Source organism: Coregonus lavaretus (assembly GCF_964263955.1).
Source record: "Coregonus lavaretus genome assembly, contig: HAP1_SCAFFOLD_512, whole genome shotgun sequence".
NCBI lineage: Eukaryota > Metazoa > Chordata > Actinopteri > Salmoniformes > Salmonidae > Coregonus > Coregonus lavaretus.
Genome location: NW_028163869.1, coordinates 290,176 through 302,798, shown reverse-complemented (window position 1 = coordinate 302,798; position 12,623 = coordinate 290,176). Strand labels below are relative to the sequence as shown.

The 12,623-nt window shown below is 43.4% G+C and overlaps 1 protein-coding gene across 1 annotated transcript in view; it reads left to right on the top strand.

Moving 5' to 3' along the window:
* LOC311117692 (atrial natriuretic peptide receptor 3-like) overlaps window positions 1-4,908 on the top strand; it is a 44,352-nt gene extending 39,444 nt beyond the window's left edge. The window contains exon 7 of the mRNA XM_084192621.1: window positions 4,350-4,908. Within this exon, the coding sequence (XP_084048747.1) occupies window positions 4,350-4,461 (112 nt within the window). The 3' untranslated portion in view covers window positions 4,462-4,908. The remainder of the gene's footprint in view (window positions 1-4,349) is intronic.
* The last annotated feature ends 7,715 nt before the right edge of the window (window positions 4,909-12,623 follow it).

Genomic DNA, 12,623 nt, shown 5'->3' with positions numbered 1-12,623 from the left:
AGACATGACAGCTATAGGAGGAATACAGACATGACAGCTATAGGAATACAGACATGACAGCTATAGGGGGAATACATACATGACAGCTATAGGAATACAGACATGACAGCTATAGGAGGAATACAGACATGACAGCTGTAGGGGGAATACATACATGACAGCTATAGGAATACAGACATGACAGCTATAGGGGGAATACAGACATGACAGCTATAGGAGGAATACAGACATGACAGCTATAGGGGGAATACAGACATGACAGCTATAGGAGGAATACAGACATGACAGCTATAGGGGGAATACAGACATGACAGCTATAGGGGGAATACAGACATGACAGCTATAGGAGGAATACAGACATGACAGCTATAGGGGGAATACAGACATGACAGCTATAGGGGGAATACAGACATGACAGCTATAGGGGGAATACAGACATGACAGCAATAGGGGGAATACAGACATGACAGCTATAGGGGGAATACAGACATGACAGCTATAGGAATACAGACATGACAGCTATAGGGGGAATACAGACATGACAGCTATAGGGGGAATACAGGCATGACAGCTATAGGGGGAATACAGGCATGACAGCTATAGGGGGAATACAGGCATGACAGCTATAGGAGGAATACAGACATGACAGCTATAGGAGGAATACAGACATGACAGCTATAGGAATACAGACATGACAGCTATAAGGGGAATACAGACATGACAGCTATAGGGGGAATACAGACATGACAGCTATAGGGGGAATACAGACATGACAGCTATAGGGGGAATACAGACATGACAGCTATAGGGGGAATACAGACATGATAGCTATAGGGGGAATACAGCCATGACAGCTATAGGAGGAATACAGACATGACAGCTATAGGGGGAATACAGACATGATAGCTATAGGGGGAATACAGCCATGACAGCTATAGGGGGAATACAGACATGACAGCTATAGGAATACAGACATGACAGCTATAGGGGGAATACAGACATGACAGCTATAGGGGGAATACACACATGACAGCTATACGAATACAGACATGACAGCTATAGGGGGAATACAGACATGACAGCTATAGGGGGAATACAGACATGACAGCTATAGGGGGAATACAGCCATGACAGCTATAGGAGGAATACAGACATGACAGCTATAGGAATACAGACATGACAGCTATAGGAATACAGACATGACAGCTATAGGAGGAATACAGACATGACAGCTATAGGGGGAATACAGACATGACAGCTATAGGGGGAATACAGACATGACAGCTATAGGGGGAATACAGACATGACAGCTATAGGGGGAATACAGACATGACAGCTATATGGGGAATACAGACATGACAGCTATAGGAATACAGACATGACAGCTATAGGGGGAATACAGACATGACAGCTATAGGGGGAATACAGACATGACAGCTATAGGAATACAGACATGACAGCTATAGGGGGAATACAGACATGACAGCTATAGGGGGAATACAGACATGACAGCTATAGGGGGAATACAGACATGACAGCTATAGGGGGAATACAGACATGACAGCTATAGGGGGAATACAGACATGACAGCTATAGGGGGAATACAGACATGACAGCTATAGGAGGAATACAGACATGACAGCTATAGGGGGAATACAGACATGACAGCTATAGGAGGAATACAGACATGACAGCTATAGGGGGAATACAGACATGACAGCTATAGGAATACAGACATGACAGCTATAGGAGGAATACAGACATGACAGCTATAGGGGGAATACAGACATGACAGCTATAGGAGGAATACAGACATGACAGCTATAGGGGGAATACAGACATGACAGCTATAGGGGGAATAGAGACATGACAGCTATAGGAGGAATACAGACATGACAGCTATAGGGGGAATACAGACATGACAGCTATAGGGGGAATACAGACATGACAGCTATAGGAATACAGACATGACAGCTATAGGGGGAATACAGACATGACAGCTATAGGGGGAATAGAGACATGACAGCTATAGGAGGAATACAGACATGACAGCTATAGGGGGAATACAGACATGACAGCTATAGGAGGAATACAGACATGACAGCTATAGGAATACAGACATGACAGCTATAGGGGGAATACAGACATGACAGCTATAGGAGGAATACAGACATGACAGCTATAGGGGGAATACAGACATGACAGCTATAGGAATACAGACATGACAGCTATAGGAGGAATACAGACATGACAGCTATAGGGGGAATACAGACATGACAGCTATAGGGGGAATACAGACATGACAGCTATAGGAATACAGACATGACAGCTATAAGGGGAATACAGACATGACAGCTATAGGGGGAATACAGACATGACAGCTATAGGAGGAATACAGACATGACAGCTATAGGGGGAATACAGACATGACAGCTATAGGGGGAATACAGACATGACAGCTATAGGGGGAATACAGACATGACAGCTATAGGGGGAATACAGACATGACAGCTATAGGGGGAATACAGACATGACAGCTATAGGGGGAATACAGACATGACAACTATAGGAGGAATACAAACATGACAGCTATAGGAATACAGACATGACAGCTATAGGGGGAATACAGACATGACAGCTATAGGGGGAATACAGACATGACAGCTATAGGAGGAATACAGACATGACAGCTATAGGGGGAATACAGACATGACAGCTATAGGAGGAATACAGACATGACAGCTATAGGGGGAATACAGACATGACAGCAATAGGGGGAATACAGACATGACAGCTATAGGAATACAGACATGACAGCTATAGGGGGAATACAGACATGACAGCTATAGGAGGAATACAGACATGACAGCTATAGGGGGAATACAGACATGACAGCTATAGGGGGAATACAGACATGACAGCTATAGGGGGAATACAGACATGACAGCTATAGGGGAAATACAGACATGACAGCTATAGGAGGAATACAGACGTGACAGCTATAGGGGGAATACAGACATGACAGCTATAGGAGGAATACAGACATGACAGCTATAGGGGGAATACAGACATGACAGCTATAGGGGGAATACAGACATGACAGCTATAGGAATACAGACATGACAACTATAGGAGGAATACAAACATGACAGCTATAGGAATACAGACATGACAGCTATAGGGGGAATACAGACATGACAGCTATAGGGGGAATACAGACATGACAGCTATAGGAGGAATACAGACATGACAGCTATAGGGGGAATACAGACATGACAGCTATAGGAGGAATACAGACATGACAGCTATAGGGGGAATACAGACATGACAGCAATAGGGGGAATACAGACATGACAGCTATAGGAATACAGACATGACAGCTATAGGGGGAATACAGACATGACAGCTATAGGAGGAATACAGACATGACAGCTATAGGGGGAATACAGACATGACAGCTATAGGGGGAATACAGACATGACAGCTATAGGGGGAATACAGACATGACAGCTATAGGGGAAATACAGACATGACAGCTATAGGAGGAATACAGACGTGACAGCTATAGGGGGAATACAGACATGACAGCTATAGGAGGAATACAGACATGACAGCTATAGGGGGAATACAGACATTACAGCTATAGGGGGAATACAGACATGACAGCTATAGGAATACAGACATGACAGCTATAGGAGGAATACAGACATGACAGCTATAGGGGGAATACAGACATGACAGCTATAGGGGGAATACAGACATGACAGCTATAGGAATATAGACATGACAGCTATAGGGGGAATACAGACATGACAGCTATAGGAATACAGACATGACAGCTATAGGGGGAATACAGACATGACAGCTATAGGGGGAATACAGACATGACAGCTATAGGAATACAGACATGACAGCTATAGGGGGAATACAGACATGACAGCTATAGGAATACAGACATGACAGCTATAGGAATACAGACATGACAGCTATAGGAGGAATACAGACATGACAGCTATAGGGGGAATACAGACATGACAGCTATAGGGGGAATACAGACATGACAGCTATAGGGGGAATACAGACATGACAGCTATAGGGGGAATACAGACATGACAGCTATAGGGGGAATACAGACATGATAGCTATAGGGGGAATACAGACATGACAGCTATAGGGGGAATACAGACATGACAGCTATAGGGGGAATACAGACATGACAGCTATAGGGGGAATACAGACATGACAGCTGTAGGGTAATCATCACCGTAAACAAAATTACTTGCCTGGTCTAAATAAAAGTGTAATGAATGTGAAGATGAACTCAAAGCCTTTTGTTTTTTTCCTAACAGGAAGAACTACACTATAACCATTGAGAGGCGCACGGCGAGGGAGGAACGTGACATCGGGAAGCGTCGTCAGTTACGAGAAGATTCTATCAGATCTAACTTCTCGGCGGCGTAGAGCGTCACCACGGTTACCGTCTCCGTTCCAGCGAAGCAACTTAGCGCAGAAGGAAGCATCATGGGAAATGTGACCAAAGACTCTACACACTGTCCTCAGAGGAGTCATGCTATTTAAAGAAAGACATACTGTCATTGTTTTGTGTTTTTATTTTTGGTGTTTTAAATTTTTTTTATTTTATTTCATCAACTCAGGAAAGTTACCAGTTACTCAGCACCACTTGCATTACATCTCATCTCTGCAGAAAGATATAGGTCTGTATTCTCCCTTTACGAGGGCCAGCACAGAATGGCTTTTAGTAATTATCAAGACATTAATAGTATAACACTGTGTAGTAGTCAATGTATATAATCGGGGTTGTGAATGTATTCAGATAATGGATGCTGTAGTCATGACACTTTGGAAAAGTTTTGACCTGTTTGTCAGTAAAAAAAAGTATTTGCTCTCCATGCTGTGTTTTAGTAAAACCTGAGATAACTGGTATAGGCCAGATCAGAGATAACTGGTATAGTCCAGATCAGAGATAACTGGTATAGGCCAGATCAGAGATAACTGGTATAGGCCAGATCAGAGATAACTGGTATAGTCCAGATCAGAGAGAACTGGTATAGTCCAGATCAGAGATAACTGGTATAGGCCACATCAGAGATAACTGGTATAGGCCACATCAGAGATAACTGGTATAGGCCACATCAGAGATAACTGGTATAGGCCACATCAGAGATAACTGGTATAGTCCAGATCAGAGAGAACTGGTATAGTCCAGATCAGAGAGAACTGGTATAGTCCAGATCAGAGATAACTGGTATAGGCCACATCAGAGATAACTGGTATAGGCCACATCAGAGATAACTGGTATAGGCCACATCAGAGATAACTGGTATAGTCCAGATCAGAGATAACTGGTATAGGCCACATCAGAGATAACTGGTATAGGCCACATCAGAGATACAGTGAGGGAAAAAAGTATTTGATCCCCTGCTGATTTTGTACGTTTGCCCACTGACAAAGACATGATCAGTCTATAATTTTAATGGTAGGTTTATTTGAACAGTGAGAGACAGAATAACAACAACATTTTCCAGAAAAACGCATGTAAAAAATGTTATAAATTGATTTGCATTTTAATGAGGGAAATAAGTATTTGACCCCTCTGCAAAACATGACTTAGTACTTGGTGGCAAAACCTTTGTTGGCAATCACAGAGGTCAGAGGTTTCTTGTAGTTGGCCACCAGATTTGCACACACCTCAGGAGGGATTTTGTTCCACTCCTCTTTGCAGATCTTCTCCAAGTCATTAAGGTTTCAAGGCTGACGTTTGGCAACTCAAAACTTCAGCTCCCTACACAGATTTTCTATGGGATTAAGGTCTGGAGACTGGCTAGGCCACTCCAGGACCTTAATGTGCCTCTTCTTGAGCCACTCCTTTGTTGCCTTGGCCGTGTGTTTTGGGTTATTGTCATGCTGGAATACCCATCCACAACCGATTTTCAATGCCCTGGCTGAGGGAAGGAGGTTCTCACCCAAGATTTGACAGTACATGGCCCCGTCCATCGTCCCTTTGATGTGGTGAAGTTGTCCTGTCAGAAAAACACCCCCAAAGCATCATGTTTCCACCTCCATGTTTGACGGTGGGGATGGTGTTCTTGGGGTCATAGGCAGCATTCCTCCTCCTCCAAACACGGCGAGTTGAGTTGATGCCAAAGAGCTCGATTTTGGTCTCATCTGACCACAACACTTTCACCCAGTTCTCCTCTGAATCATTCAGATGTTCATTGGCAAACTTCAGACGGCCCTGTATATGTGCTTTCTTGAGCAGGGGGACCTTGCGGGCGCTGCAGGATTTCAGTCCTTCATGGCGTAGTGTGTTACCAATTGTTTTCTTGGTGACTATGGTCCCAGCTGCCTTGAGATCATTGACAAGATCCTCCTGTGTAGTTCTGGGCTGATTCCTCACCGTTCTCATGATCATTGCAACTCCACGAGGTGAGATCTTGCATGGAGCCCCAGGCCGAGGGAGATCGACAGTTATTTTGTGTTTCTTCCATTTGCGAATAATCGCACCAACTGTTGTCACCTTCTCACCAAGCTGCTTGGGGATGGTCTTGTAGCCCATTCCAGCCTTGTGTAGGTCTACAATCTTGTCCCTGACATCCTTGGAGAGCTCTTTGGTCTTGGCCATGGTGGAGAGTTTGGAATCTGATTGATTGATTGCTTCTGTGGACAGGTGTCTTTTATACAGGTAACAAACTGAGATTAGGAGCACTCCCTTTAAGAGTGTGCTCCTTATCTCAGCTCGTTACCTGTATAAAAGACACCTGGGAGCCAGAAATCTTTCTGATTGAGAGGGGGTCAAATACTTATTTCCCTCATTAAAATGCAAATCAATTTATAACATTTTTGACATGCGTTTTTCTGGATTTTTTTGTTGTTATTCTGTCTCTCACTGTTCAAATAAACCTACCATTAAAATTATAGACTGATAATTTATTTGTCAGTGGGCAAACGTACAAAATCAGCAGGGGATCAAATACTTTCTTCCCTCACTGTAACTGGTATAGGCCACATCAGAGATAACTGGTATAGGCCACATCAGAGATAACTGGTATAGGCCACATCAGAGATAACTGGTATAGGCCAGATCAGAGATAACTGGTATAGGCCACATCAGAGATAACTGGTATAGGCCACATCAGAGATAACTGGTATAGGCCACATCAGAGATAACTGGTATAGGCCACATCAGAGATAACTGCTATAGACCAGATCAGAGATGGATTGCACATGCATCTCATTTCAATTCACTTGTTGACCAGCGATCTCCTAAAATAGGGTCAACGAAGGCTTTGCAGCTAAAATAATGAACTTGTTTGGAATGGTCTCTAGCTGGTCCAGAGCCATGTGTATAGAGAGTTAGGACGTTGAGGTTTATGCATTATGATGCATTTACATGATAATACAATACTCTGAGTTGATATTTACATAATAATAAGGAATCCCCCTCAACCACGCCCACAAATTGGGGAAAACAAACATCATTTTCTATTGACCCCCAGTGTAAAATATCAATAACAATACATGCCGAAAAGCTGCTGTGTTGTTCAATGTAACCAGGTCAAAAATCCCGACCTATGGTCTGCAATGCTCTCACGTAGGGAAATATAGGGAAATAGAGCCTGCGAGAAGAGCCCTGTGGCTCCAGGCTATTCAACGTGGGAAATGTGGGGAAATAGAGCCTGCGAGAAGAGCCCTGTGGCTCCAGGCTATTCAACGTGGGAAATGTGGGGAAATAGAGCCTGCGAGAAGAGCCCTGTGGCTCCAGGCTATTCAACGTGGGAAATGTGGGGAAATAGAGCCTGCGAGAAGAGCCCTGTGGCTCCAGGCTATTCAACGTGGGAAATGTGGGGACCAGGGTCCAAGTAGGCTACACGTAGCTATGTGTGTGGAAAACATTTAACTTGTTTAGTATAGTCCGTTTGTAACTCCACTCACTGCTTGTAGCTGTATAGTCAGTTTGTCCTGGCTAGCTTAATGTTCCGGTCAGTAGTTAGCTAGCAGTCGCTCACTCACTCACTCGTGTGGCTGCTAGCGCTGTTATGAAAAGGGACACGAGGGAAGCCCAACAATATTGAGTTTTTCTAAGTAGTGAGAACGCTTGGGAGCAGGCGATGTTAGCTCCCCATGGGCAATATTGAGTTTTTCTAAGTAGTGAGAACGCTTGGGAGCAGGCGATGTTAGCTCCCCATGGGCAATATTGAGTTTTTCTAAGTAGTGAGAACGCTTGGGAGCAGGCGATGTTAGCTCCCCATGGGCAATATTGAGTTTTTCTAAGTAGTGAGAACGCTTGGGAGCAGGCGATGTTAGCTCCCCATTCTAAGTAGTGAGAACGCTTGGGAGCAGGCGATGTTAGCTCCCCATTCTAAGTAGTGAGAACGCTTGGGAGCAGGCGATGTTAGCTCCCCATTCTAAGTAGTGAGAACGCTTGGGAGCAGGCGATGTTAGCTCCCCATGGGCAATATTGACAAAAAGCATCCAGTCAGTTGTAGTCCCGTGGGTGAAAACAGCTCGTTGATGAGAGAGGTCAAAGGAGAATGGCAAGAATCGTGCAAGCTAACAGGCGGGTCACAAACACACAAATAACGGAGCAGTACAGTGAACGCACAATTTATCGTTCCTTGTCACCGATGGGCTATAGCGGCAGACGACCACACCGGGTTCCACTCCTATCAGCTAAAAACAAGAAGAAGTGGCTCCAGTGGGCACGCCATCACCAACACTGGACAACTGAGGAGGGGAAAAAAAATGTTTCCTGGTCTGACGAATCCCAGGTCCTGTTGCGTCATGCTGATGTCAGAGTCAGGATTTGGCGTAAGCAGCATGAGTCCATGACCCTATCCAGCCTGGTGTCAACGGTACAGGCTGGTTTACCGCCGTCCAATCTGTAGCAACTGCGTGATGACATCGCGTCAGCATGGACCAACATCCCTGTGGAACGTTTCCGACTTGTAGAATCCATGCCTGAAGAATTGAGGCTGTTCTGGATGCAAAGGGGGGTCCGACCCGGTAATGGACAATAAACCGGCCAGTGAGTGTATAAGGCGCTGGTCCACACTAAAGGGACAGATCCCAAGCTATTTCAGGAGATGTTTAGTCTTTGTACGCCTGCTAACATGTGTATATACACTGAGTGTACAAAACATTAAGAACACCTGCTCTTTCCATGACATAGACTGACCAGGTGAATCCAGGTGAAAGCTATGATCCCTTATTGATGTCACTTGTTAAATCCACTTCAAATCAGTGTAGATGAAGGGGAGGAGACCGGTTAAAGAAGGATTTTTAAGACTTGAGACAATTGAGACATGGATTGTGTATGTGTGCCATTCAGACGGTGAATGGACAAGACAAAAGTGCCTTTGAACGGGTTATGGTAGTAGGTGCCAGGCGAACCTGTTTGAGTGTGTCAAGAACTGCCACGCTGCTGGGTCTTTCATGATCAACAGTTTCCCGTGAGTATCAATATTAGGAAAGTGTTGTAAATGTTTTGTATACTCAGTGGATACAGTACAGATGGTATATACACTAGATGGTTCTGTTATGGTATAGGTGGGTATTTATATTTTTCACTCTGAATCAACCAATCAAAGTAAATTATGTAAGTAATACACTTATTATGTAACAATGAATACACTTTGCAATGTAAAATTGTTTGGTAAAAACCTATCTACTTTGCTTATTTTCTAAAGATTCCTTTCTTGAGAGAATATATGCAAAGGTTATTCTGTAACATACCCTTCCCCCAAACTGAACCAAAAATATAAACGCAACATGTAAAGTGTTGGTCCCATGTTTCATGAGCTGAAATAAAATATCCTAGACATTTTCCATACGCACAAAAAGCTTATTTCTCTGAAATGTTGTGCACACATTTGTTTATATCCCTGTTAGTGAGCATTTCTCATTTGCCAAGATAATCCATCCACCTGACAGGTGTGGCATATCAAGAAGCTGATTAAACAGCATGATCATTACACAGTTGCACCTTGTGCTGGGGACAATAAAAGGCCACTCTAAAATGTGCAGTTTTTTCACACAACACAATGCCACAGATGTCTCAAGTTTTGAGGAAGCTTGCAATTGGCATGCTGACTGCAGGAATGTCCACCAGAGCTGTTGCCAGAGAATTGAATGTTAATTTCTCTACCATAAGCCGCCTCCAACATCGTTTTAGAGAATTTGGCAGTACGTCCAACCGGCCTCACAACCGCAGACCACCTGTATTGCGTCATGTGGGCGAGCGGTTTGCTGATGTCAACGTTGTGAACAGAGTGCCCCATGGTGGCGGTGGGGTTATGGTATGGGCAGGCATAAGCTACGGACAACGAACACAATTGCATTTGATCGACGTCAATTTGAATGCCCAGAGACACCGTGACGAGATCCTGAGGCCCATTGTGAGTAATAATAGAAATACAAGATAAAAGATAGTCATATAGTTAAGAACACTTCTGATATGAATACCAGTGCAGTATTAGGGTTAGGGAAGCCTTCAGAAAGTATTCACACTCCTTGACTTATTCCACATTTTGTTGTGTTACAGCCTGAATTCAAAATGGATTAAATTGATTGTTTTTCTCACCCATCTACACAAAATAAAGATGAAGTGAAAACTTGTTTGTAGATTTTTGGGCAAATTTGTTGAAAATGAAATACAAAAAATACCTGGGGGGGCTTTCAATATTTGCACATTATTATTTTCTAAATGGATCATCGCTAGACAGCCATTTTCAAGTCTTGCCATAGATTTTCAAGCCGATTTAAGTCAAAACTGTAACTCGGCCACTCAGGAACATTCACTGTCGTCTTGGTAAGCAACTCCATTGTAGATTTGGCCTTGTGTTTTAGTTTATTGTCCTGCTGTAAGGTGAATTAGTCTCTGTGTCTGTTGGAAAGCAGACTGATCCGAGTTTTCCTCTCGGAATTTGAGAGGTGATGACACAGACAAAAATATATATCTGACAAGAGCGGAGCTTCAGGGAGTCTAGTATGACTCTGAAGGCTAGGTGTTTGAATCGAACAAGTGAAATAAGGATGTATGATTTGATGCTCTATTATAACTGATTTGAATGTAATTCCTGTATTTTTTCCAACTTGGAGATGATCTAAAATGTTTTGTTTTTCAAAGCAGACATTGACAGACATTGAAAATCACCGTCATTCCCTCCAAACATCTGATTTCGGTGGCTGTTTAGTGTTAAATGTCCTAGGGACATTTTAATTACAAAATATGTAGTGTCAGTTGGAAAAATCATAATTTGAAAAATCCCACATCAGACCAGCCAAAAAGTAATCTGGCAAGGCTGGGGTTGGGGGAACACAGAGGCCAGTCACTGCAGGCCTTGCAGAAGGTAAATACATCCACACAGGTCACTGGCAGTCTGCTGTTGAACCAGGGCCAATACTGGGTGATTCAAATGATATAATGCTGATTGGAACCTTTAAAACTACAGTAGTTAAATGAAAAGCCTTCTATTGGAGTGGAACCAATCCCACTCACTGCAACAACATCATATACAGGAGCTATGTCTTAAGGATTTTCTCCCAATTCCAAAGCAGTTGTCAAACAGCAACGTAAATGCTTACATACAACAGCTCAGTCTCTCTAAGGGTGCCCTCTTAATTAATCATTTATTGTCCTGTTTTAAACTCCATTATCAAATGCATCATAATCGAACAGTACATTTTGAAAGCGATGTTTCTTTACAATGACCAGCAAATTCATTAAGAAATGAAGGGCTAGATTATATGAAGGGCTAGATTATATGAAGGGCTAGATTATATGAAGGGCTAGATTATATGAAGGGCTAGATTATATGAAGGGCTAGATTAAATCCGTTGCCTTGAAGATCAGCGCTATAGTTGTATGTTCACGCATTCGTGGAGACTGCATTCATGGTAAATGCTACATATGTCAAATCAAATCAAATCAAATTGTATTGGCCACATGCGCCGAATACAACAGGTGCAGACATTACAGTGAAATGCTTACTTACAGCTCTTAACCAACAGTGCATTTATTTTTAACAAAAAAGTAAAAATAAAACAACAACAAAAAAAGTGTTGAGAAAAAAAGAGCAGAAGTAAAATAAAATAACAGTAGGGAGGCTATATATACAGGGGGGTACCGGTGCAGAGTCAATGTGCGGGGGCACCAGCTAGTTGAGGTAGTTGAAGTAATATGTACATGTGGGCAGAGTTAAAGTGACTATGCATAAATAATTAACAGAGTAGCAGCAGCGTAAAAGGATGGGGTGGGGGGGCAGTGCAAATAGTCAGGGTAGCCATGATTAGCTGTTCAGGAGTCTTATGGCTTGGGGGTAAAAGCTGTTGAGAAGTCTTTTGGACCTAGACTTGGTACTCCGGTACCGCTTGCCGTGCGGTAGCAGAGAGAACGGTCTATGACTAGGGTGGCTGGAGTCTTTGACAATTTTGAGGGCTTTCCTCTGACACCGCCTGGTATAGAGGTCCTGGATGGCAGGAAGCTTGGCCCCAGTGATGTACTGGGCCGTACGCACTACCCTCTGTAGTGCCTTGCGGTCGGAGGTCAAGCAGTTGCCATACCAGGCGGTGATGCAACCAGTCAGGATGCTCTCGATGGTGCA